Raw genomic sequence first — 27,520 nt, 5'->3', positions numbered from 1 at the left:
AGCAGAGAGAAGGAGGCACTCAAATCTGGAACAGAGCTGTGAGTTGATGTGAGAGAAGCACTGAGGGCAACTACACAACTCTGGGGATATATGGGATATATACACATGTGTGGTACAATCTCTCATCTTTGTGTTTTCCTCCATCTGTCTGCCACTTCCACTGTCTCCTCCGCTCTCCTCCCCACTCTCCAGGATGTGAGTGTCTAAGTGTCAGCCAGCCGATTACTGTGGGCTTGTTGCACAAACCCTTCTCCTGAGTGCTTAGGTGTAGTCAACGGGCTAATTTCCTGTTTCCATGGTCACAGAAGAAGCTGTCAGTCTCAGTCTGTCAGATGATATAAAAGCAAACCACCTATTAGAGCGTTTAAACATGGGCTGTCTTCACACGGCTTAGCGCGCTAACATGAGCCAAGAAAACACACACACACACAGACACACACACACACACACACACACACACACACACACACACACACACACACACACACTCACACAGAGCTCATCTCAGCCAATTCTGTGCAGAGATAAAAACATGTTTGACGCCAAGAGCTGAGTCAAATGATACTTACTGTTGACGTGTTTCTCTTTAGTCGACATTTGAACAGATTTGTATTAAACTGATTTATTAATATTTCTGAGAGCTCCTTTTTCAAATTCCAGATGCGGATGTGTGTAATAGCTATGAAGTAAATTTCATGATTACATGATATTCAGTAAGATGTTTCAATATTTGTCAGAAAGAAACATCAAAACAAGTTTGTCAAAGCAAAGATAGATTTTCAGGCTTCATCTGGCTTTTGAAGCATTGAAAAGCTTTTTATACGGGTATTAGTTGAATTTATCATACTTAGAATTAAAATCAGGTTTAGATTAATTAATATGTTTCAGACATCTTAATCTCCTCAGACTGTGAACAACATGTTTTCACCTTTTTCCATTGTACAAAAGTGATACCATCTCTCTCCTTAAACCAGTGACACACGTTGGGCGGCAACGTCTTGTACTGGTGATGAGTCTCAATCCAAAGTCTTTATTCTCATCCCTTCCTCTATATTTTCATTTAATCCACATTTATTCAACATTTATCATTTAACTTACCGACAAATTGGCAAAGATTACTCAGGTCGGTGTTGTCTGAACTATGTACAGTGGCCGCCCTCAAACGGAGCTTACACAGTCATCATGGAGTCAGGTGTATGGACGGCTTTGCTTTGTGGAAATAGAACACCATTGCAATATTAATGCAACATAAGATCATTTGTTGTCCAAATCTTTTAGACGTAAAAAAAATAAATGAATGAATAAATAAATGAAACGATCATATTAAGCATAGCATTAGTTCAGGCAGGCCACGACGCCAAGCTCTAACAGCTTAGCTGTCAAAGACTCCATCGGTGCAGATCAGCTGATTGCTCGGCTGACTCCCGTGTCCACTTCCTATTGGAACATTGCATTCAGAGCGGGCTATTTAAACAGCACTAGCCCAGCCTCCTTCTTGCTTCCTCTGATGGCATATTGCAACCCACCTCCACCCCACCTCCTCCTGTCAATGTTTTCATGTCAATTGCTTTGCTCTGTCAGGGTTTTTATTTTGCTGCTGTGCTCCCTGCTTATGCCGTTCATGATAGCGTGATGGACAGGAAGGTGTGTTCTTCCTGCCTCAGGCTTTTCATGCAAGTGCATGGAAGACCAGGGAGTACCAGAACAGAACCATACCGCCAAATAAAACTGTGCAAGTTAACAAATATTATTTCGACAAAGTAGTCCTGACTGGACTCCTATTTGTGTTGAAATTTGCTCCTGAAGAAATAAAAGACAAGATAACACCCCAAACGTAACCAACATTTATCAAATTACATTTTTTAAGCTGTGCTCTTGTTAACATTTGCTATCTCAGTTCCCCAGGACCCTCTTTCAAACCCCCGTCAGTTGCATAATAACACAATGTATTACTGCAAAAAATGGATTTCATGGATTCATTTATTTTAAACATCATTTGACACATAACAAGCTGTGAAGTCAAAGGTTTCAGGTTAATAGTAACATGATAAACACACCCCCATTTGAAGGCATGCAGTGTTTTTGGTCAGTGATACGTCATGGAAAGTGTAATGGCTCTAAGTAAGTATTATTGTTAGCACAATATTTATAATATGATAATATTATATATTATTATATTATATTATTGATAATTATTAATGTAGTGTTATCTAGTAATGTTAATGTTTGTTGTGCCCCCCTTTGCTGTACATTTTGCTCTGCTACTCTAGTGCTCACAGCATTTGCAGCGTTTGTCGACAGAGCTGTTAATCACAGCATTACACCTCTTTTATAGCCTCATACAAGAAATAAATACTCAGACATGGCGTCAGTTGGATGAAAAATATTAACCTAAATATTTATATAACAGGTTGACACGTGGTTTGATATATCTCATCTGTAAACACAGACAGGGTTTATGAGACATACTGCAGGGAGTCAGTGGGGGGAGCTCTAGATGTTTTGGCCTTGAGGTTAAATTGTGAAAAATGTACAGAGAATATAAATCCCCAGAGATGGCTCTTACAGTTTTTCTCCTTTGCTGATAAATACATCACTTGCACTTTTGTCCGTTGTAGCATCGAATATCAAACAATGCATAAACGTTGAGAATCAAAACTACTGGTTTATAAAGTTACAATAAGATGGATACCATGGTTCAGAAAAATGTCTTTGGTGTGTTGTCTGGTGTTATCCTATGAGATATTTTACATCTGTTTACTTTTTTCAACCTAAACTCAAGACAGCCAGTAGGGGGAGCTCTTATTATTTTGGCTTCATTTATGGCAAGCTTTCACATCCCCCATTTCTTTGTACAAGCAATATTTTCTTCTGTAGGCAATGCACTGTAACAGTGTGGCAAAGACCCCATCCAGCACTGAAAAGGCCTCACAGACCAACATTAGCCATAAGATTTTTCTCTCATGTCAGAACAGAAACAAATCCCAGCAGCCAGTCTCTCATCTCTGAACCTAACTTTAAAAGCCAGAGCTGCAGATTGAGTAAAATTGCAAGTATTAGCTCTTTGGGGAGTCCTTTTGACTTCAAAGTTCATTTTGAAAGTTCATTCTTGAGAACGAAAACAACAGCTGTGAAAACAATCTTGCCAAAATATCTTTCTGCTGTTCATGTGCTTTCATTCAGATTAAAATATCTTTGCTGGCAAACATCTCAGTTTCTGCCTGAATTTTTCACTGAGTTGTGCTCTGACTCATTATTTTGGACTGTTTGTTTGTCTCATCTCCCAAACATCACAGCATACGACTCTTAATTCTGATATGGAGGACAAAAATATCCCTCCACTCGAGCCTGGATCCTTTGGGTTTAAAACCAGGACGCGAGACAAAAACAGTGAAGAGAGCCAGCATTAAATGCAAACATTTCTCCTTCCATTGGAGAAAGACACAAAAAGATAAGCGTGGAGAAAAAAAAAACTCCTCATTGCTGACTTTGAGAGGAGCTGCTACCCTTGGTAACATTGTATTTTCTGTTATCTGGATTAGTTCTCTCTGGCTGCCCAAATTCAGCTTATACAGACACTTCTGATAGTCACAGCTGAAGCACTCATTCTTTATTTCAACACAATGAGACCGACGTCACACATTTCTCTCTGAGAGGAAACAGCTTTTTCAAATCAGTAGATCATGTCTCATTTTGTTTTTGTGATGAAATACAGCTTCCACGCTGCGCTGAGAGCAGACTGAGGTTTATGTGTCGGGAGCCAAGTACAACAATGTCCGCGCCAATGACGTCTCCTCTGTCCACAAGAGGCTCAACCACAGCGCCTGACCTCTCAGTAATCCATAAACATCTCAGACACAAACTCACACACACAAACACATGCTTGCCGAGAACCCAATCCCCTTCCTCGCACATGGGACTGAGGACAATTGGATTAACGCTTGGGCTGTTGGGACTCTTTCCTTCATGGCTTACAGCACCTGAAAGTGCTGCGGCAGTGTCATCCTCTATATGACAACAAAACCCTGACAAATGAAACAGAACCAATGCCAGATAGAAATATGCATTTCAAAGCGCAGAGATCCGTAGTGAAAAGAGATTGCCTCTGACCACAGAAAACCCTTCCAGACCAGATGGGAAGAAAAATAGCTCCCTTCTCCTCCAGAAAGCATTTTCCACCTGGTTAAGCCACACAATCTACCTCGATGTGAGCAGAACGGGGAAATCTGCTCCACAAAGGAGGAACGGCTGAGATCAAAGCAGGCACAGAGCTGCAGGAGAGCAGTAACCAAGGCAGCACAGGATGTTCTGTGTCGACACACTGAGGCCACAGTCCCAGGAACATCAACCCCACTCCCCCTCTTTCACTCTCTCTATCTCAGTCTGGCAGAAATACATTGTGTTGCAATGAAGAGTGGAGGCTCCACAGAGGAACACTGTCTGACTGTTTGGGTATCATGTTCATGAGGCAGAGGTCTGCAGATGAATTCAAAGTTGGCAGCGTTTTGGTTGGTTCAGCCCTAAAATGCCAGGTGACCTTTCGCTCGCTGCCTGAATTGACAAGTTAGTGAAAAGGTTCTGCTGTCTTTCTGGCAGATCTCAGGGAAAGATGACACTGACGAACACCAGAGGGCAAAACAAAAGCAGGGAATGGATGAATGGAAAGAGGGTGAAAGGCCAGGAATGGAGAAATATGGTTTATTAAGACAGAGCGGTGTTCGATTTCCTGAGATGGAAAGAAACATGTCTGAGTACTTTGTTCACCTGTTCTTTAATTTGATTTTCTGACAGCTACTTTTCCTTTGCTTCCTGCATGGTTACATTAAGGAACCAGTGCTTTTAACGGCCTGATATTCTTTTTGTTTCTGGACCCCTTTCTTGAGCTTTCAAACATTTTCACGAGCGACCGAATTCATTTGTCATCATTTCACAGTGCCTCAACAGCGAGACCAGCTTCAGCCCACAAGATGAGAAAAAACATATAGGGAAGAAAAACTCTTTGGTGCATTCAGCAGTTCATACAAAGTATCATAATAACAATCAGGTTTCGAAGGATAGCACATGCCACTGCCTAAAGACATGATGATGCTAATACCACCGACAGCTGGGGCCAAATGTCAAAGGTTTACCAGATAATCTGATCTCAATACTTATTTCCTCAAAGTGAGCTCATGTTCCCTGTTAAGTCCTGCCTTTCACAGATATATGACTCACTTTATTTGTGTGAATCGCTCAATTCACACCGCTCAACAACATCTCAATATTGACTTTTGTGCAAACTGATAGACTACTCTTAAATTCAGTCTGTGTCAAACAAACATTCAGATGGAACTGTAAGAAAAATGCACAAAAAGACATTTTCAACAACGAGTAGAAAAACACTCAGAGAGCGCAGACCTCCACCAAGCATATTGTGATTGTCACCATCACTTTAGTCCTACTTTAATGTTATACTCCCTTTCAGCAGACTGTCTGCTACAATTTGGTGTTAGTTGCAGGTTTTGACAATAATTTGTTACCTGACAGTGTTGAAAATTATGATGACCCAGTACATGTTTCATATTACAGGTCTTAGTATCCAGAATATTGCCAGGATCTGGATCGTACTTTTACATCTGTCAGAAATTATAGTGACCTTGTCTTGTATTGTTTTGCAAAGCAATCTGACCATTTATCATGGAGTTATATACACATGTGCTGAAAACTGTCCGATCTCACAATGATAAAGAATCCTTTAAAAAAAACTCCTGGATCCAAACGGTGATCCAGATCACCTCCAAGATTGAATCACTTCTTCCTTATCCCATTTTGAACATTTTCTTAAAATTTCATCAAGATCTGTTTGTTACTTTTTAAGTTATATTCACAGACAAATAAACCGACAAACTCTTCCAAAAACATTAACCTCCTTGGCAGAGGTAACAAGAAAACTGAAGCATATAGTGCATTTTTTTGTAAGGTTTAATGTGATTAAATCTCCATGTTTGCTTCAGATTTTACCAGGAAATTTGCCTCTGTCTCAAGATTCAACCCACCAACACACATCAAAGACAACGTTTAAGTTGCATCTTGTATAGAGCTACAATGGATGGATTACTGGTTGCCTGTGTACAGTCACTAGTGAAAAAATTAATGGAGAACATAATGTAATATAATCTCACAGTAACCACCATGACCATATTTTAGACCATTACACACTCTGGATCTCGGATATTGAATTTGAATGCTGAAATCTGCTCTGTGCTCACATATGAAAGTAAAATTGCTGAATTAACATCTTGATGTAATTTCATTTAAAGCTGGAATGATTTATATGGTTTTACAAATATGATGAGACAAAGGAAAAAGTGGAAGGTGGCCACTTTACTGTATTTCCCTGAGGGTGATTTTACCAAAGTGGACTTATCTGTACTTCTACTTGAGTAGAGTGTGTGTATTTTACTGCCTCTGTTGATTTCATGCTGTCTTGTAATTTTAGTGTTATGACAGCTCAGGCTGAACATAAAACCAAAGTTATGGCTCGTAATTTGGAAGGGCAAAGTGCTCCCTGAGTGTGGTCTGTCGTATAAATCATCAAAACTTAATGAGGAGCCACAAAGTCAGTTCATTGACTGCTTTCACTAACTTTTAACCACAGCTCATACCACAAATGCAATTTTTTTCCTCCCTCCTCTCGATCTCACTTCACCCTTCCAACCCTGCGGCAGTGTGAGCGCGCTTCTATAAAGTGTCAGGGCTGACTTGCTGCTACCCAGCGCCATCTGGCCTCTCCGCACTCAGTGGATAGAGACATCAACAGTGACAGTGTGTGAACAGCCTCTTGTGGATTTGGAGGGGATTGAGCATCAACAATGGGCGGCCTCACAACACAGGACACCCGATCAGCCACTTTTATCATAGGTTTGTTTTCTCTGACTCTCAGAAGAGGAATTTGAGCTACAGGAATTTAATGAGTGCACTTGAGGACTCCATGTTCCCAGCACTGATACTTCAGAGATTCTCAGGCAGCAGCTTCCCACCTCCGAGCTGCAAACCAACATAATTAATACTTGAGTAACCCTGGGTGTCTGTTCTTTTCTTCTCTCTCTTCAGCTCTTCTGTTCGCCTCTCTCTTTACACTCCCATAATAGTTCAGTGCCAGGGGGTTTTCATTTGGACGGGCTCGGTTCAGTCTTAAGAGCTGTGGGCAATGCTGATGATGATCCACTTTGTTGCTCAGTTAGATGAGAGGACTCATTTCACTCTTTAATCTGCGCTTTAAATATGGTGCAACAGACATCCACCAGTTAGCACATCATAAAATGAAGACATACTTTTGAATTATTTTGATAACAAAAATGTTAAGATTAAAAAAATGTAAATTTGCTTTGTTTTTGTCTGTAAGATAATTTCTGCGGTATCAGAAAATCAGATTATATCCAGGCCCCCGATCCACACAGAACCATAACCCACATATTAATAAATCCAATAAACAGTGAGTCAGAATAATTACTTCCCATTGCTCTTAATTTCAAGGCTAACATTAAAATAAATTAAAGCAAACACAAGAAAGAAAGAGAAATGACTCACACAAAGCAGAGTTAAATTTGGAGGCACATTTCTTCCTCCATGGGCCTGTTTCAACTGCTTTTACCACGAGCTCAGCAAAGCTAAGCAGAGTGGTGGGCTGCTGCAGCAAGGAGTGACACACATATGCACCAGGTAGAGTGGGCTGTGCTTTCCTGTCGCTGCCTGGTTGGGTTACCCGGTCTTATGACACCCATTTGATTTGTTCACAAACATAACCAGGGGAGATAATCAGGAGGAGAGGTCAGGAGTGCATCAGGGGGATGGGTTAAGATGAGGGAGACTCCTGCCCAGTGTGGGAGTGTTGGCAGTTCTGCAGCAGGCGATTAGTTTGCTTTCTGTTTAGGCTGGAAAGAGGAAAACCGCTTTGTCTGCGCAAAGCATTAACTGTGTACAAAGAGGGATGACATGTCTCCACCATCTCACACTGTACAAAAGTGAAGCAGAAGTACTCCCTTAGATGGAAGCTGATATCTTCCTTTGTGGATGAATTTTATAGACACACTCTTTGTAGTCTGGATCATTTGGCAGTGCAATTCACACAACAATGGTTTTAGGATGAAAATTAAAAAAAAAGTATTGTTGTGTTTACAGGGAAACAACCTTTTAGCCAATCTACTTTAAGCCGAAACTTTTGAAAAAAGACTCCAGAGTGGATTTTTTTCTGAAATACTGCAGCCACTGTTGCCATGTAAACAAGTTTCAGAGGAAACGCTGATGTCACGCTCCGCATGGTCATGTGCATACAACAGTATAACATTACATAAATGTCACTGTTTCAAACGTACCACCATCTTATGCTTGTGCTGCAGAATCTGCTGACTGTCTTTTAAAAAATGTGCATCTGTCACACCACTTCTGCAATCAGGATTCAAAATACACGAGATGATCGGCTCTCCTCTACTGCGGTGGATATCTACCAAAAGCTGCTTTTGTACAAGACATTTACAGCGCCTGCCACAGGCCTGGCATGCTTACTACAGTGTTTTCAGTCCCTCAGCGTATCCATGTAAATGCAGATTTTTTTCACTGTGTTTTTTGTGTTTTGGGGTCAAACCGACCAAAGCATAGATTGAGGGGCCGTTTACACAACAACGGTTTTTAGGGCAAAATGCAAAAGTTTTTTTGCGTTTCAGCCTCGTGTTTACACAGGAACAGCGTTTCAGCTGACCTAAAACGCAAACTTTTGAAAACGGCGTCCAGAGTGGGATTTTTCTGAAACGCCCCCAACACCGTTGCCGTGTAAACAGTAAGCCGGCGTTTTCAGTGGAAACGCTGATGTCACACTGCGCATTCAACAGTACTGTTGTTCCGATCATCACGAACTACTATGGTATGCTCGTGCTGCTCAATCTGCTGAATCTGTTTTACAGTCTTTCAACAAAATGTGCATCTTTTGCTCCACTTTTTAACTTGGTATTCCCCAATACACCACATGACCAGCTCAACTCTACTTCAGTGGAGATCTCCCAAAAGCTGCTTCTGGACAAGACAGTGATAGCACCACCTACAGGCCTGGCATGCCTACTACACCATTTTCAGTCCATCAGCGTTTCCGTGTAAATGCAGATTTTTTTCACTGCGTTTCACAGCGTTTTAGCATTTTCAGATGAAACGTTGTCATGTAAACGGGGCCTGAAAAAACAGATAAAAAGACAAAGATTTTTCGGAAAGAAAACGCACGATGCAACATTCTCTCCTGTGTGTTGAAGGGGCATTAACACCTTGAAAAGTTCTATCATCAGTTGTTTACACCATTACATTGAGGAGTATGAATGTGTTACAGGATATCATTGCAGTTTCTTGGCCATATTAAGCATCTCCCTGCTGTCTTGTGCACATCAAAGGTTTCTATGCTAACAAGGCATATTCTTTGGAATTGCCTAATTTTTTTTCTTAATTGTTATTTTTTGCTGGCCGAAAACTTGCGTCAGCTAGTGGTTTCAAGTCTTCAGGGCTTACTGTAACCATAAAGTGTGCCTCAGGTTCCTGCTTTAAACCAACCAGTCAACAGATGTGACTTGAGAAACCAGATTGTCATCTTGCTTCTCACATTTTTATCAATTAGTCCTTTTGTCCTCCCAGCAACTTATTAATATAAATTTGTAAGACCTTTGCTGAAGTCTATTCCACCATTGTGTGAGGCTATTTTCTCCATTTTATTTACTGTTTCAGCATCACACACATTCTCTTCTCAACACAGGAGCTCTATTTTGTTGATAAAACAGCCAATGGCCTTAACTCCCCCCCTGGATCTTAGCAATCTCATTTTCCCTCTCCTCCTGCTGAAGCAGTTTGATTTGGATGCAGGACTGCAGCTTTTCGGTCTCAGTCTAGCTGCAGGCCGCCTATTAGATCAAGGCCTTTTTGCTTTTTCATCTTTAGACAAGTAGAAGAGGAGGGATCTCCCCGGTTCCTTGACTGAACAGAGCCCGGAGCTGCTCGGCCTTTTGGCTTCACCCAGCACACCATCAAACGGACAGTGAGAGGGAGGAAAGGAACGAGGGAGATTGAGGAGCGATAGACAGAGATGAGATCAAAGTCCCAGCGGAGGCCAACACTCCCACTTGCTCCATGCTGATGACTCACGGAAAGGATATCTGCTGGTGAAATCTCACCTCCTGCAACGTTTAAACAGGAGGTTTGCAGCATGAAAAACATCTAGGTTTACATCATGAACCATATGCTGTAAACAAACACGCATTGATTTATGTCAGACACAAACAAATAAATACAAATGTGGAGCACTGGGCCATGTTTGATCTGTTCATCATTGTTACCTCATACAGTGTGGTCAGCTTTTAAAATACAGACAGTGATAAGCACTTTTATGAGGCTGATGTGACAGAGAGCCTCTCAGGGAGATCTAATCTGAGTTTATGTGTTTACACCCTGTCCACAGAGTCCGCAATTACATTACTGTAACACAATTCACTGTGTACAAATGTGGGGAAAGGCAGGACAGTCATGTTGACTTTAGAAGGTAAACAAAACAATCAGCTGATGGATCAACCTCCATTACCCATGGTTTGTAGACCTATAAGCACTGTATTGATGTTTAATCCAAAAGTGTAATGCGGGTGGCTAACATAAATCCATTTTAGTGTTCAAAAATTATTTATAACTAGAAAAAAAACATTGAAAGTGTCATTTATGGTCATAAATTGTTTACCTGAGTTTGTATTCAATGTTCATATGTGACCTGAAAAGATCACAGCCATAATCCAGCTAACTGTGAACAGTTTGAGTCTTGTTGTAAGCTAGTTTTCTGAAGCCAGAATATATCAGCTTGTGTCAAACTGTCAATAATCCACAACAAACATTTCCACACAAAGACTGAAGTAAAACAAAAGGAGCACTATGATATTCAAAAAAACAAAACACAGGTGTAAGATAACTGTAAAATGTCCCGTATGCAGTTCACCAACCTAAAAATGGATCACCTTAGCCGACCTAAGTCTCATTAATCTTCCTTTCTAAGTTAAGCTCATTGAGTACAGTAACACCAGCTCACGCTTGCTTGTCTGATTCAAACTTCACACTCCTCTCAGCGCTGGTTTCCTGAAGTGTATTTGGCAGAGTTCACTGAAACAATAAGTCACACCCTGACACTGAAAGTAACAAAACTTCTACAAGCTGTAAACATGCATACAGCGTTGTCTGGGCTGTAAAACATTAAGACGGACCGCAGAGGAAATAGGCTCTAAATGTTGCTGCAGTAATGTTGTAATGAGCCTTTGGTGGAGTTCAACACATCTGTCTTCTGTCACAGCCACAACCCGTAAAGGTCAGGGGAATTTTTCAGAGTAAGCAGCATGCTGCGTTTTTAAGCCCGCGCAACCGACTGAACTTGTGGGTGTCTGCTAAGTTGAATGATGGCCCTGAAAACAGGATGGGTATAGACCATTAACTTTAAATGTATAGAAAAAAAAAACAGGGGCTTTGAAGAATGGGGCTCATCCTGGCTCTTACGAAGCTTAACTAGAGGGCTGTGTCCATCTAGTGTCCAGACATGGTAACTGAACTGGCTGTAATGTAGAAGTCAATGAGTGAAGTTTCTTGAATGTGCTACAGGAACACTCGGTGTGGTTTCCTGAGCTGAAAATACACATTTGAGTGTCAGTGTGTGACTAAGTTCTGTTGCATTTCTCAGTACAGTTATTCTAGTGCAGCTGTGAAGTCATGAACTCATGCAGACATTTAAAAAAAAAAAAGAAAGAAACCACTTGAGATTAAGTCTGTAAGCAGGAGAGAACATGTGTTGTCAAACAGAGCCTGGTTTAACCACCATTTTATTTGGCATAATTTAAAATCATCTCACTGTTAGTTCATTTATACAAATATGCTTTTGTTATATATAAAACAATTACAAACAGATTTCTACAAATCAAGTTCCCAGTGTAAAAGCGTAGTACCACGCACACGGTAGCATACAGCTCCGGGACACAGACAAGAGAGCCCACAGGTGTATGTTCCACTTCAACAGCATTATCTGAGTGAAATCAGGACACGGCAAAAAATACTAACTCACCACAGTTGACAGTTTGACATGTTATGCACTTACATTCAACCCTCCACACACCTATCGGGGAAATTCTCACACACCCTTTGGCAGATCTCAAACCGCATCACTGTTGTTACACTAAATCACCTGCTCGTGTTGCGTTTCGGTTTTTCTAGACTTTACACAGGCCACAATCTAGGTTGACTTATAATACACTGCGCTCGTTGAGTACATGAAAATAACTATAGTAAACGGGTTGCTGGTGTTACTGGCAGCTGTAAGCACAAAGTTGCAACCAGTCATTACTAAAAAATATTTTATAAAATGTATAAAAATCTTCAGATGCGAGAAGGAACGTTCCACAAATGCAGCTCTTGCTGACTGTTTGTGCAAAGTGATGCTTGTGCCTGTTCCATCACTGCAGCATGCAACGCAAGGATGTCAACCACAATCAGTTAAGAGCTGTGGGCCACTCTGCTTCATGTGCTCCTTTTCACAAATGCACAGAGATGTGGAGAAAAAGATGTCAGTTTAGCACCTGTGACTTTCAGAGGGCTGCAAGAGCTGTGTGTGTGTGTATGTGTGTATGTGTGTATGTGTGTGTACTGGCAGAAACTAAGGCAGAGTGCGTCTGAAAACTACAAGAATGAAACCCAGAGTTTTTTTCAACCTGCATTTAAAAAGGTCTTGGTGGTATTTGCATCACTTTAAAAAATACCTTTGGGGAGCACAGCCATGGTCTTTGGTTTAGATAAGGCACCTGACCAAATTAAAGGCTCCTTCTGTAATGTAAATCAACTGACCTGGGCAGCTATGACACAATGATTTATCCAAAATGAAACATCTCTCAAACAGGATTAAAGGAATAGAAGTGTAAAGAGCCTAGCACAAGCCAGGTAAACAGATTCTGTATCACATGCTATGCTGAATTAGTTCTACAGTGGTCATAAACTGCTGACCTGAAATGTAAGGCAACAATGTAAGTGACAAGTGGAGCATTGTTGAGTTGTGGTTTATCAAATCTGAGTATTACTTATTACAGACAAACATTTTACTGATCAAAAATAAACATAAGCTATTACAAAAAATATATTCAACTTTGGCCATAACCGCACTCATGGGTTAAAACATTTTAGAAAAAAAAATCATTTACAGAGTAAATTCAATATTACTAGACAAAATACAGTCTCTTTGAGCCCATCATGTCAGAGTCATTCTTAGGCATGTTTGATGGCATTCAGTAAGACGTAGACAGAGGAGAGCTGTACCACAACTCGACTTCTTGATATGTCAGCTTGAGGAATCCTGTACCAGTGAGGGTTAATTTGGCTGAGGCCTGATGACACCTGCTCCACTATTAGTGAAGAGGGTAAATGGTCGGCTGCTTTTAATGGGACCAGCTTATCTTCAAAGGTCCACTGACTCTTCCATGCATGGCAGTGAGAGAGCAGTGCAAGAGGCTGGAAGGGCAGCCTGCCAGACAGCTCTAACATGCCAGAATGAGCACAAGGCGGGGGGACCGTGGCTCGACAGTTTACCCTCTTATCTGTGCATATTGGATATGGGGTACTGGCATTTGTCCGGGAGTCATTACGCCTCCTCTGGACCCAAGCTTCTTGAAATTAAAACTTGTTTACCCTCTACTTGGCGGTTCATTACATCGAAACAGGCAAGTCGAACCATCTTGATGGCGACACTGCTTGATACTCATGAGATGCAACCTTGGTGAGAGTATGAGGTAGTCATTATTTCTCCACCTGAACAAAGGCAGATCTCTTCTCTCCAGTCGAACAGGGTAGCTTGGTTTGGATGTTGTTATGGCTTTCGACAACCATGATCAGCATTTTATAAGGCAAAGCAGAGAAGCTATAAATCTAGAAAAGTTGTAAAATTGGAAAAAGTTGTAAATATCAAAGTTAAATGTAAGGAAAATAGAGGAGATATGGTCAGTTGCTGCCATTTTGGCACAGTCACTTTGGTGATGGTAATGGAGTGAAATCCTCTGGGAGATGATTAAGGAAGAGAGTAGCAGAGGAGCTGGAATCAAAGTCTGAACTGCTGGAGGTGGAATAGTAGCAGCCAGATGTTGAACTTCGTTCCTTTGCCTTTTTTTTGCATCTGTGGATCTCCACTATCCATCTCTACAGTCCAAATTTGGGAACTGCTTATTACAACAGCACACACTTCTTGGGATTCTTTTTCGTGACTGGATACAACACTGCTCTCACAGCTTCAGCAAACACCTCCCTGACGCCATCCTGCAGCAGAGCAGAACACTCCATGTATTTAACAGCCCCTATCTGCTTGGCCAGGGCATTCCCCTGCTGCTGGGTGGTAGGGGCCAGGCCCTGCTCCTTCAGCTTCTTCACTGTTTCTGCATCGCCCCTCAGGTCCCTCTTAGTGCCCACCAGCAAGATGGGCACATTCGGGCAGTGGTGAGACACCTCTGGGTGCCACTTGTGCCTTACATTGGCATGGGAAGAAGGGCTGCCAATGGAAAAGCAGATGATGAAAACGTTGGTTTGGGGATAGGAGAGTGTGCGGAGTCGGTCGTACTCCTCCTGGCCTGCAGTGTCCCACAAGTTAAGGCTGACAGTGCGACCATCTACGCTCATCTGAGCGCTGTAGTTATCGAACACTGTAGGAATATACTCTTCAGGAAAGGCATTGGTGGTATACGAGATGAGAAGGCAGGTTTTTCCAACTGCCCCATCGCCCACCACCACACACTTTATGGTCTGCATCCTGCCTACGACCACTGGGGCTGCAGCACCTGACAACAGAAAAAATAGCACCTAAGTATCGACTTATAGCAGTGCTTCACTCTGGGAGGCAGTCCAAGGCTTTCCACTGCCAGTTAAGAGGGTGGTTTAGTGAACGCTGACAAAAGGTTAAACTGCCGACCAGTAACTCAGCGTCAGCAGTTTATACAGTTACAGCCTTACAGTTCATTAGCTGACTAGCTAACGGCCGCCAACCTTAGCCTATCGAAGAAACTAAAGTTACAGAGGTGAGGAACGAGTTCAGTAAGTTATAAACAAAGTGTAAAAAGTCCCTCACAGAAGTCCTGAAACTAACCAAAACGAAAGTGAGATGCCGGTTTCCTGGCATATTAACCCACACTGTTCACTTTAGATACTAGGCGTTCCCCCCCAGTGGCTAGCATCAAGCTAAGGAACTAGCGCGTCTGGTGGCTAACAAGCTAGCTAGTTAGCAAACAAGTTGGAAGATAATTTGCAAGCCACTTCTGAAAAAGTTTCGTTCCTGTCTAGATAACATTTCAAGAGTTACTATGAATATTCTAACATACTCTAAAATACGTTTCAGAGGGAGTTAATAGCTGTAACTGAAAAGCTTGAAGGATTTTGTGACTTACCGCCACTTGGCTTTCGATCTCTTTTTGCTTGGTCTAGTCAATCACAGCCGCATCCGGGGAGCTGTCCATTACGTAAAAATCAACGCACGGATTTACTCCATTCTGGGAGTTGTAGTTTTATTTTGTGACAGACATGAAGCGACACTAGATGGCGTTGCTATGCCTCTATGCTTTACCATGTATTACCCCTCGGAGCTGTGTTGAAAGTAGGCTACTCTTACAACCAAGTCACTAAAGCCGGATTAGCAGATGTGTTAAAATTTGAGGTGCCAAAACAACAGGTAAATGGTAGTTTGTTTTTTGGTTTCCTTTCCAAAACTGTTTCAATTAAATTGCTACCGAAATGTAGTAATGAGGACGGCACTGCTGCAATGTAGAATCTACTTTTATACGACGTAAAATTACTACAAACACTTGTAGCCCAGATAAACTGTACTGGAAGCAAAAATAGAATTAAATTCAAAGGGTATTTTAAGGGTATTACTTGTTTTTACATTTGTTAACTTAATTTAACTTTTTTATTGGATGAAAACGAAACCAATTTTCAGTATTTTCTACACCGTCGTTTTACTGTGTTATGCACAAGAGCATGCCAAGACCATACGCTTACAAGACAACATGGGCAGAAACCAAACACACACACATGGATTACAATGATACAATTAAAGACACATAAAATCCGTAAGTAGTATGTCATATTGAGTCGGATATTTGGATATTATATGTTACAAATAGGCCTATAAATTCAATGAAACCTCTTGAAAGTGTTGGTCTACCTTGGACACCAGAATTGAAAGCTGCTTGTACCCATTAGTGCTAAACAACTATTCACCAGGGAGAAAAAACCCAAACAAACAAAAAAAAAGAACACACTTGCATTCAACTGCCAGATTTATGAATGGCATTTGGGCATATGTTTTTACCCAGCAGCAAAGAGGATTTATTTTCATCATTAATCTGACAATTATATCCAATCCAATATAGCCATTAGTGTGACACCATAATTGCAATAACTGGTTCTTAAAATGCCTACACCACCATGTAAACACCATGGACACTTTAACCTCTCACGTTATCCCACTGACTTACTACATAACCATTTAAATATAACCAATCAATCATGGGTATGTCCATTTAATATGTCAAGAGGGGTCTTAATGCATGGACTCCCACACTTCCTCCTTCCTCTTGAACTTGCTGCATTCTCACCACTAAATGCCACACAGTGTGTCACTGTGTGTAAAGACGCAGGTCATAAAAAGCCTCGTCTCTTGTTTTGTGGACCTCATGTGCTCTTTGGACAGCACTGGTCCTAAAACTCATATATCACTTATTCACCTTCAGACAAGTCATTATTCTCACTGAGCCAGTGCTTTGAAATCAATGCAGAATACAGAAGGCACCTAAGAGAGAGATCACTTCAGACTGCTCTCTTTTGCACCCCTGGAGACCTGTTGATGATGTCACCTCTATACACTGAGGCAGGTTAAGAGGCCAGAGCTGACCGACAACCGGACACTCAAGAGCACAAAGAGGCACCGGTTTATTGCCTTTCCCAAGAGGTTCTGGCGTCACTGCAACTTATAAAAGGAGAATTCCCACTGGGACCTTACACCCACAGTCACCCTCTACCCCAACCCTTGCACCCTGCTATTCTGCCAGGAGATTCCCTGGGACGTCTGTAGCATTTCCATGACAACAGTTACTGACAGAGATGGGGGTGACTGTGTCAAGAGATGCACTTAGAGGGGGTTCAGGGGAGAGAGAAATGCAAGTGACAAGAAGACACAAGAAAGCATGACACAGAGGAGGAAGAGTAGAGACTTTGAAAGTGAAGGCAAAGAAATGGCTTGAGTTCAAAACTTTAAGAACTAATACTTTAATCCAGCTGGTGAGCACCTGTTTGAGGGACAAGACACTGATATCCAGATCACCGTCTTTATTCATCTTTTTTTACAAATCCAAATAATACAGTGAATAACAACCAATGCCATTCAATAAAGTTATAGAATTTTTTCATATAAAATAACAACAACACAGAAATCATCACCTTGCTGCCTCTTCTTCAATTTATAAAGTGCGTCAAAACGATGAGACCTCTTAAACAAGAGGGTAACCAGTTTAACATTGTACCAAGTTCAGGTTGGACTGTAAGAAATCCAAGTCTGAGAATACAATAAACACTAAGGAGGGAAAAGGGTCACAGTATGCTAAACATTTGGGCAGTTTTCTCCCATAAAACCCTTCTTTTATTAACGCAAAGGGGACTGAAACAGAGTCCAATTCTTTCAAGCCATGCTTGTCTTGTCTGGGCACAGAGTGTTCTCACTTAGTTGTGTTAAACTGACACGAGTTCAGTGATAACCCGTTCTGCATATGAATAATGACTGTAAAATGGGTCTTCCTGTTGTGTCCCATTGCCTGCAAGGGACACACATGTTTAAAAAAAAGAGGTAGGATTCGCAGCCTCAAATGTGAGATGAAGCACATGAGGTGAAAATCCCCCACATTGCTTCAAGTGCAGCTCCCTTTCACTTACTCAAACCCAAGCACCCAGAAATACATGAACATTTGATAGAAGCTGAATTTAGAAGACCATATATCTGACTGATGACTCACGCACATCATGAATATTCAGACTGTAATGTATTCTGAAATCCATGAAGACGTTAATTGTGAAACCACTGCACAATAAAGGCAAATTTTCTCTTGCATCACTTCCACAGAGGCTGTGATGCAGCAGCTCGAGGCATTTTGGGGCCAGGAATGCGTGAAGCCGTTGGTATCTTAGAACTAGAAGAAGAGGTGCTTGTGTTTGTTGTCTTGGCATTTTTATTTCGGGCAGCAGATATGACAGCCGTGCGTATTGTCTTTGCTGTGGAGGAGGACGGGCTGTGCGCAGTGCGAGGTTGTGAGGGCTCCTGAGTCTCAGACTTCGGAGCGAGACGTTTTGACACCCGGACTGGAGCCCCTCTGATGAAGGCTGGTTGGGTGCTGCCTGAGATTTTCTCTGAAACAGATCTGTCTGAGGTCCTGCGAGTTAAGGAGGGCTTTCCTGAAGTCTGTTGCTCACTAAGAGTCCTATCCCTTGTGCTGTGACTGCGTTTCACCTCTGTCTGAGCCGCAGCAGGACGTGTGACAGCAGACGAGCGCATGGATATGTTTCGAGGAGTAGTTAATCGACTGGGCGTGGATGAGTTTGTAGAGGTCGGGGCTCCAGTTGACGGCTCGGTTTTGGAGCGCACTCTGGGAATGCCCGTGCTATTCGAAGGTCCTGCACGTGACACAAGCCCCCTTTTGGCCCCGATCCCACTCCGCACAGGGGTCTTCACAGCTCGAGGCTCCTCCTTTGATGCGGGGGACCCTGAAGTTGTCACCTCTCGGAGGTCAACCTCCCTCTCTTTCCTCCACTTAGAGCAGAGGCTGGGTGCAGGTCGTGGGAGCGGCGAGGTTGGGGGTGACAAGGCGTCATAGGATCTGAGGCCTTTCACCAGAGTGTGGCACTCCAGTGATTCCCCCACTCGGGAGTATGGCTGTGCCGCCTCTCTCTCAGAACTTGGCAGGTCTGAGAAGCCCTCTGGCTGTGATTGGCTGAACTCCGGTAGACTGGAGGGCATCCAGTTCTCCTCCACAGGCGCGGACACCACGTCTGTGTTTGAGTGCTTTGTTAAACCTGCGTCAAGAGAAGGAATGTCTTCACTTGTTTTCATTGTAGGTGTCTCATTTGCCTGTGATTGAGGCTGGACCCTCTCTTGAGCAATTATCGATGAATGTGATTGGCTCTCAGTTTTGTGGTGCTGTGATGACCCAGTGTTTGTGGTACTTAGAGAAACTACTCCCTTTGTGCGAGAAGAACGAGGTAAAGACCCCTCAAAGCAAGAGCCGTTAGATTTACTCTGAACAGAGCGAGTATTGTCCGTGACTGGCAGGTCAAATTTATGTCTATGAGATGAGGCCTGACTTTTCACACAGAGAGCAGAGGTATCAGGGGGTGTGGCTGCAGAGTTCAAGCACAAGCTGGGTGAGGATTCAGTGGTTATTGAAACCAAGTGTTCATGTGAAACGTCCCCCCTCTTTTCAAGTGTTGCTGCCTTTTTTTGTCCTTTTGGAACATAAGAAATGCTCTCAGGTCCGTGTTGCTTGACTGTAAAGCCACTACTACGCTGAGAACAGCTAAACGTAGTAGTATCTAGTTCTTGAACCAACTCCATGCTCCGATTTGTTGCTTTGCTGTTCTGCCACCTGCTCCTCCTGCTCAGAACAGGGTCTCGATCAATGGGGGAACAAATATCATCAGTCTCTGGAGAGCTACACAGCCCAGTAGAGGTCTCATGGTCAGATGAGCTGTTGGAGTGATAACTGGTGGACGTTGGACTGCTGCCAAGCTCAGGGAAGCTCTTCAGCATGGATGAGTTTTGGAAATGGGTGTCGTTGTGGACGTTCTGGGAAAGTCTGCGGGAGTCGGAGCTTCTCAGGCTGCGTCGACTCCAAGTGTAGCTCAGGTTCTTCTCTAACAGTTTCTCCAGCTCATCTTGGTTCTCCTGACTCTGAGGCTCTCTGGCGAGGCTGGGGCTCAGGTCTAGCCCGGTACAAACAGCCAGAGAGCGGCGCTTTTCCCCAATCTCCCGTTGTCGCTCCAGACGTTTCCGTTCCTTCAGCTCCCGATCTGCATTTTCCTGTAAGGTTGGAAACATGTACTTATTAATCAGCTTTTGGGAAAGTCAGATCCATATGTTTTAGGGGGGCAAGGCTTCTAATTGTGCTTCCATAATGTGGATTAGCTCACCTGGACAGCTTTCTGGAAGCGATGGCAGAATGAATGGAAGACCCTGCAGGCCTCCTCTAGTTTGAACATGCTGTCATCTTCACAGAAAAACTCCACCAGTGCCTGACTTGACATCCTCATACCTTCTACTTCATCCTCTGCCTCCTTCAGACGTTCCTCGGCCATCTGCACATGGACACATATACGCAGCAAGCTATGAAAAAATCAGCTTTCTAAATGTTTTCTTTTTTATAAAACAATTCGGTAAAGATTTGAAATCAAACAGGCCTGCTGAATCCTTTTTATACCTCTAGGAAAGGTTGTGTATGCTGCTGGATCTCTGCCTCAGTCTGGATGTTTGTCTTTAGGGACACCACTCTGCTTTTTAACTTGGATAAGTCATCAAGCACTGACTCCTCGGACAATCTAAGGAAAGGAGTGGGCACAACATTATAAGTACAGAAATAAAATGTGTCATGCGAAAGCTAAAATAGGTACTAACTGCAAAGGGTCCAAAGAGTTAAAGTAAAATCTGACAAAAATAAGCATGGCACAGTTAACTTTTCAAAGAATGGTCATTCTTGAGCCCCTTGCAGAGAATCTCTCCAGCAGAGCTTGAATATTGGCTTCGAGTATCAATGTTGTCATGACCCAGTTCCACTCAAGCAGTCAGCTCTTGCTAACAGCCAAGCGCCTTCGTCTGATTCATGAGTGCAACAGATTTACATTACAGCACGTTTGGTGCATTGATGTTATTAAGCTGGTCTTGTATATTCTTGTACAGTCAGCGTAGGATCTGATGAGGTTTGGGAACAGACTGACCTGGAGGCGGAGCCAACATGGCCTAGTTGGCTGGGAAATGACAGTAAACTCTGGTCCTTCTTCACAGCTTCCTGTGGAGACAAACACAAATGATTATCCAGCTATTGTTTCAAAAGACGCACAAATGTTGACAAAATCATCTGCTCTGTGGAGCGGTCTGGCCTCCAGGGCCTGAAAGGCTGCTGTTGTCTGATACTTGGGGGTCAGAAACTAATAAGAAACTTGCTCCAAGTAATTTCCTGAATCAGCATTGTTCATATGTTTTTGCTGCTACTATTTAGAAATAATGGCAGGCACACAAACTGTTTTTCACTTGTTTGTAGTTTTTTCTAAAACTGAAGTCTTACCATTGCAACAAAATGCAGAAGATTCATGCCTGGCTTGTTGGCTTTGGTGTCAGCCAGCTTGAGTAGCGATGAAATCCGGAAACCAGCAGCATTCCCTGAATACCCCCCCTGAAAAACAATAAACAAGGTCAGGCCAACACTCACAGACAACATGTGACAACTTTAAACAAACAACGACACAAAATCCAGGTGCACCGTCAGAGTGACGCACCTGAACACACACCTAGACCCCACAGCCAGGCGTGTATTGTACACAGATGAAAGGACTGACTCTGCTTTGTAAGGTGGAAGAAAAGAAAATCGAATGGATAAAATAAAGGAGCACTCACAGCATTCATATAGTTTCCTGCTTTCAGCACCAAACGGAGGATGGAGTGTAATTCAGGACAGCTCAACAGTTCTGTAGGAGTCAAAGACGGTGATTCAGAATTAAAAGATTGAGGGATAATGGGGATTGAAATAAGGAGGAAATTCATTTTTAAGTCTCTCAAGCTAGAGTGAAGTAGGGTCTTTTAAATGCTAACTTTTCCCTCCACATTGATTCAAAGTAGGAGCATTTTAAAGGGTCAGGGTCTAGCTCTTCATTGTAGTGAGATACATGACTCCCTGTTGTTAACTTTACCTCTGGCCGCCTCCCTCAGACATCTGGCCGCCACACACAGAGAGGTCACAGCAGGGTCGAACTCTTGTTGCAGGATCATGGCATCTAGACGCAGCCGAAAGCTAATGGAAGAGGAAAGAGAGGGATGGATTGATGGATGGATGAGTGATGGGCACAAAAAGGCACTTGTGATCAATCATCGACTAAACAAGCACATTTCATCACAAAGTTAAGGCTGTAAACAGAAAAAAGTGTCAGATAGTTGAAGATGTGAAAAAGGGAAGCTTCATAGTTAGACTATTGAAAGTAAAAGTGTTGGGGAAGTACTGGGGCTTAAATGACTACCCAGCGTGAAGTCAGGGGTTTACCTGGGGACTTCCACTAGCAGCAGAATAAAAAGATCAGGCTCTCCAAGCCAGCTTCGCTCCCCACTGAACCTCCTCAGGCGGGACTCCTGAGAGAGAACAGATGCTGGGTAAAATCTGGAGAGCAGCTTCGGTGGAAAAACAATCTGGCACACTAAAAACCAACATGTCGTCAACAGTCAATTCCAATATCTCTCAGCGTGGCCCTTCTCCGGAAACAGACCACATCACACGACATGGTGTAATGGCAGACTCTTGATCATCCTAACCAGAGCCAGATGATGAGTAAGAGAGGTGGAGGTGGGGGGATGGGGAAAGGGAGGGGGGTTGTGACTGTGATATTTGTATGCCAAAAAAGGCACTTTACCTCCTCATTGTCAGGCAGCAATTTGCAGAGCTCTGCAAGCTTCTCGGCTCCGTAACGATCCCCAGCACCCTGCCTGATATCCTCAACTATCTCCTTCGCAGGCCTGTGGAAAAGATGACAGCCATCGCTTTAGTCACAGGGTTTTTGGTGTATGAACAGGACATCCCTCTTTCCACCCCACCCGCTAATGACATGAGCAGAATCAGCTTTCAGTTTTGCTTTGATCACAAAATATTTTGACATATCCTGTTCTTATCAGTCTAAGTGCTGGGGGGAAGAGACTTAGTCGACGCCAAACTGAAGGCAAAGAGGTAAACAAAAGCAGAAATCCAGGGAGGATGTCTGAAAGGGCTTGTGATGTCAAGGTGAAGGAGCAGAAATTGAATTGCCTGACTTTCTGACCTCTGACTTACTTCCTCTAAGTGACACATCTGCCCTCTATCCCAGCAGTTTTCCATTATCCCCTCTACCTCATCTTACAAACTCTTCCACATTTTCTACTATCCGCACGCTACTGTGCTTAGCTTTCACTGTCCAGAATACTGTCCTCATTCAGAGTTCAGTGTTTACATCTATGGTTACATCTTTGGCACCAAAAGTTTAACATCTACAAACGAAGACAGCTAATGCTTAAAACTAATGTGTTTAACACAGACAAATGTGCGCCATCCAGACTAGTTCCTCTGAAAACAAAACTCTGAATGCAATAAACCAAGCCCTCACATAATAGAAAAGATGTTCTCTTAGACGCTGATACAAAACCAGATTTGTTTAGCATACACCCACAATTCAGCTCTGTCTGTGTTTGGAACAAAGTGAAAAAAGCTCCCAATAAGACAGATGTTTGTGTACATAAGAGGCTCTTTTCACAAAATGGCTTATCCTACAAGTCTTGACAAATCTGCCTGAGATAAAAGTTTCTCCTCCGTTGAAGAGTTCACAATTGAGTGAGCACTGCATGCACACGTAGAGGCATGACATTTAAGCAATTACACACTTTTTTTCACCTCTTGGTGTAATTATTCAACCTGCAACAGTTCCAATGACATTAACAACATCAAAACATTATTCTTGGCACTCTGTAACTAGGTGTGTTTTAACGATTATTGAGACAGCCTTACTCATTACAGGAGGTGCAGCTTTGTGTGATCCGGGCAAACATGCTAAACAGGCTTTAGTGCTTGGATGAATATGACAAGCTCCCAGTGGGGTCCCTCTCCGCAGTAGGTGGCTTTAACATTAGACCGTCTTTGAGTGCACCAGCAGGTGTCAACTCTGACTCTTGGGGCTAATCCTGGACACTGTGAGACCCCCACTCCAGCTGCCCAGGGTGCACCCTCCCCTGCACCTGTCCTCTACAATATACTTGTTTCTCTCTCCCTGACGCAAGACTTCCTCTCTTTTACTCTTTCTGCAGATGAGACCTCGCACTTCTTTACACACACACAGACACAGACACAGACACAGACACAGACACAGACACAGACACCCACCAGACTTTGATATATGGCTACACACATATGGCTGAGCTCCAGAGAAGAACTGTTCCCCTGGGCACACTTGTAAACACTTCTGTTTCCTGCTCTTAAAACTACTTTCAGTTGTGACTGATGATGACCTCAAGGGGATGAGACAGAATACTCAGAGCTGAAGGTGTTCAGGTGGAGCAGAGTGTTTAGAAAAAGGGTTGTTGTTGATCTGCACCATTGAGTTCTGTGTAAGTTTTCACCTTGATAAACTAATGGCTTAAATTGCATTAAGCAGGGTAATGACACAAGCACTTAGCCTGAGTGATGACTGTAACAGTCTAAGGGCTTAAAACCAAAGTTTTTCAATCCAAAAATAATACAAAACAGGAAAAAGAACAGCAAATGATCACTGAGAAAAAGCATCAAATTTGCTGATTCAGCTTTGAAAATTGAGTAGATCACTCTTGTTTGTTCACTATGAAAGAATAAAGTAGCTTACATCTTGAACTGACGCAGGAATATTCCAATGTTCATGCTGCGTTTTGAGTCCAACAGAGAGATCTGTAATGGGGAAAAGGACGCAGTTAAGAGGCAGCACAATAGGATAAATTTCACAAGGCTGAAAAATTGTTGTCCCTGTGTTCTGACCTCCTCTGGGCTGTCCTGTGGGGACCTGCAGCGCAGCAGTGCAGACCTCCGTCTCAGGGTGCCCGCCCTGTCCTGAGGTTTGCTGTCTTTCTGCCCAAACAGCTCGTCCAGAGAGTGGAGGTCTATGGGGAATTCGTCCTCCCCTTGCCCTGCCCCACTCCACACGCTCTTCCTCCCCTCCACCTTCTCTTTGGGGATGCGCTCCCAGTTCAGCTTCCTTAGCCGGCTGCGGCGGACACTGTCCGACCGGCTAAAAGGTGAGGAAGACAAGGATGCAGGTGGAGGTGGGGGCGGAGGAGGAGGTGGAGGAGGAGGTGGTGGAGGGGCTAAGGGAGGCGGTGGAGGAGTGAGCAGCACTGGACGTGAATCCATGGCCGTCACTTCCACAGCAGAGCTAGGTTCAGGCTGTGTTCCATGAAAGGCACGAGGTTCCTTGAAGGCAACACTCAGGTTGATGAGCATAGAGGCTGTGTGGGCGTTAGAGGGAGGGGTGAAAGTGGGTGCTGAGTGTCTGCTCACTCAGTCCGTAAAGTCTTTTCCAGTTCACAGTGACTCAGGTTCTGAGAAATCCAGCCTGGGGAAGAAGAAAAAAACAGAAAGTCTTATCTCTGACATTAATGAACACAGAACGAGGGAGAGAGAAGTGCTTCCTGTCTCAGCTGGTTTCAACATCAGCCCAGTCAAGCAGCTTTGACCTCACCTGTGCTTGTTTGACACCTGGCCTTGCTTCTCCTTTCATTAGCATGACTCTGCTGCAATACCTGATGTAACAAGTAGCTGCAGCTAAAAATCTAACCTCTGGTTCAACTTTCCATGGAAGTTCAAGGCGTTAGGGGGGAAAGTACACACTGAGCATGCAGAGCTTTCCTCCTTTCTTTGAACAGCTTGTCCCATCCTGTTCAGATTCACCTCACTGCATGCACACACGCCTCCACCATGCACCCTCTTCCTTCTAATTAGAATATATGGAGACACTACAGGCAAGGGGAGATGCGCAGTTAACTACAAAGCTACAAAACAGAGAGGTCTAGTGCTTCAGAAATCATGACTTTAACTATATCTCCCTCTGTTTTGGAGGATCACATCTGAAAACTGGTTGCACACACTTGCACGAGCAAGTTTTAGGTAGGATTAGTAATGCAATTAGAGGTGAGTCAGAGGTTTCAGGTGTCTCCTTCAAGGGGAAAATCACTAATCAGAACATGGCTTTGCACTTGGCTCGAAAGACATCCTCTCATCTTCTCCTCATGATCTCAGTATTAATCACAGCTCTGGGGGGACCTCTTCAGGGACTGCTGTTCCAGCGAACGCCGCACGAGCGCGCTGCACAAACTGCTGACGGGTGGTGATCTCACCCTCCATCATTCAGATCCCTATCTTCACGAGTGACAAATCAAATCAAACTTTGTTGCTCGGGTGCCCGTGGGAAAATGAGGGTTTGTAATAAAATTGTTTTAGTAGTTTACAAAAAGCGCCAAACTTTCACCCAACAAAAACATAGATTTGTTTATGGCAAAAATAAATTTACGGTGCTTCACATTAAGCTTTTCTTTAAGTAAATAAAGACCTTCGTTACCCGGAGGTTGTTGCCTTTGATTTGACGGTTTAACCGATTTTTTTTTTAAGAAAAGGTTAAAAAAAATAAAAAAAATTCCCGCCTGTAGGCTGCCTAAGTTTGAGAAATAAAAAATCCGTCTTATATGATTTAGAGAAACACGGTGAAGTTATTTCACTCACCTAAATCTGACGGCTCCACGGCTCCAGCGACGTAAATCCTCACACATCAATCAGGGTAAGCGGTTTCAGTCGACAGCATACATGGGAAAAAATATTCGCCTACATCCCAGATTTCTGTGTCTTGTGTCTCCTCTAGCCCGGTAACTTGCGCCGCTCCACTCGCTGCAGCCCTCTTGTCTTTCTCAACTTGCAGGAAAACTTCCACTCAGTTCTACGTGACCGCGCAGGCGCGCACCCGCACCCCGATATGCCTTATTGTTACCTCCCAGTTTTCCCATGGGCGGATTTAGGGTTTCAGGTAGGAGCTTAGCTTGGCTCTACTCTGCTCCCCTTGTAGATTGTTTTGATTGGACTGAGTTTCTCCTCTGTTTACCTTGTTAAAAAGGGAGAAGTGTTCAGATTAGCCTAGTTTTATATCAGTGTCAAACTCTTGTATTTCTTTAATCTCTCAAAACGATTGTTTAAATGGCATATACCCCCATTTTCCTGATCAGTATGTTTGCCTAGTACTACTGATAAGGCTTTCCATGAAAGCTTCCAGTCAGGGCAGCTTGATGGGTTTCCATTTCAGGTAATCATCACAGTCGGTCGGGCTGTGATCTGTGATTGGTGCAGAAGGCCTTGATCAGGCTTAGATGAGTATGCTGCTGAGAACCTGAGATAGAGAGCAGATGGCTATCAGACATGGGAAATGATGTCCATATCTCTTCTCTGCAGGAGCAGGGTGTAGGTGAAATCCTGGAAGCCCCTTTTGGGTGCTGGGATGTAGAGACCCAAAACATCAACCTTTCATCTAATGTGCTGGAGCGCTCCCAGCACATGTCACCTGGTGCGGCAGAGTCGGGCTCAGGTAGCCCCCTTCACAGGCTGCGCTGATAGACAGTCGTCATCACTACTGGGCTGTGCAGTAATTAGGGGGTTACGACCCCTGAGATCTGGCTATTGTTGTGGCT

The 27,520-nt window shown here is 43.3% G+C and overlaps 2 protein-coding genes across 2 annotated transcripts; both read right to left on the bottom strand.

The window, feature by feature from the left end:
* Positions 1-11,845: 11,845 nt before the first annotated feature.
* rhogd (ras homolog gene family, member Gd) lies at positions 11,846-15,519 on the bottom strand. Its single transcript, XM_074673523.1, has 2 exons — positions 15,447-15,519; positions 11,846-14,843 (listed from the first exon to the last, which is right to left on the bottom strand). The coding sequence occupies exon 2, from the start codon at positions 14,812-14,814 to the stop codon at positions 14,239-14,241; it is 576 nt and encodes a 191-aa protein (XP_074529624.1). The 5' UTR covers positions 14,815-14,843; positions 15,447-15,519; the 3' UTR covers positions 11,846-14,238.
* Positions 15,520-17,352: 1,833 nt separating this feature from the next.
* Positions 17,353-26,814, bottom strand: fhdc2 (FH2 domain containing 2). The gene is made up of 12 exons (XM_074673522.1): positions 26,568-26,814; positions 24,831-25,404; positions 24,682-24,743; positions 22,714-22,816; positions 22,350-22,435; positions 22,003-22,103; positions 21,710-21,780; positions 21,381-21,488; positions 21,034-21,104; positions 20,520-20,637; positions 20,233-20,397; positions 17,353-20,122 (listed from the first exon to the last, which is right to left on the bottom strand). Exons 2-12 carry the CDS (start codon positions 25,290-25,292, stop codon positions 18,161-18,163), a joined length of 3,309 nt encoding a protein of 1,102 aa, XP_074529623.1. The 5' UTR covers positions 25,293-25,404; positions 26,568-26,814; the 3' UTR covers positions 17,353-18,160.
* Positions 26,815-27,520: the final 706 nt, after the last annotated feature.

This window comes from Halichoeres trimaculatus, unplaced genomic scaffold (genome assembly GCF_033239565.1).
Source record: "Halichoeres trimaculatus isolate MK-OKI-2021-1 unplaced genomic scaffold, fHalTri1.1 fHalTri1_scaffold_7, whole genome shotgun sequence".
In the NCBI taxonomy this organism is placed as follows: Eukaryota; Metazoa; Chordata; class Actinopteri; order Labriformes; family Labridae; genus Halichoeres; species Halichoeres trimaculatus.
This window is presented reverse-complemented; position numbering and strand designations above follow the sequence as displayed.

What these genes read in the sequence shown, in the direction of transcription:
- rhogd (XM_074673523.1), bottom strand. Translation starts at nt 14,814, where the DNA reads ATGCAGACCATAAAGTGTGTGGTGGTGGGCGATGGGGCAGTTGGAAAA.
- fhdc2 (XM_074673522.1), bottom strand. Translation starts at nt 25,292, where the DNA reads ATGCTCATCAACCTGAGTGTTGCCTTCAAGGAACCTCGTGCCTTTCAT. An exon ending in CACAGGACAGCCCAGAGGAG is followed by an intron (nt 24,744 to 24,830) that starts GTCAGAACACAG and finishes TCCCCATTACAG; the next exon opens with ATCTCTCTGTTGGACTCAAA. An exon ending in TTCCTGCGTCAGTTCAAGAT is followed by an intron (nt 22,817 to 24,681) that starts GTAAGCTACTTT and finishes TCTTTTCCACAG; the next exon opens with GCCTGCGAAGGAGATAGTTG.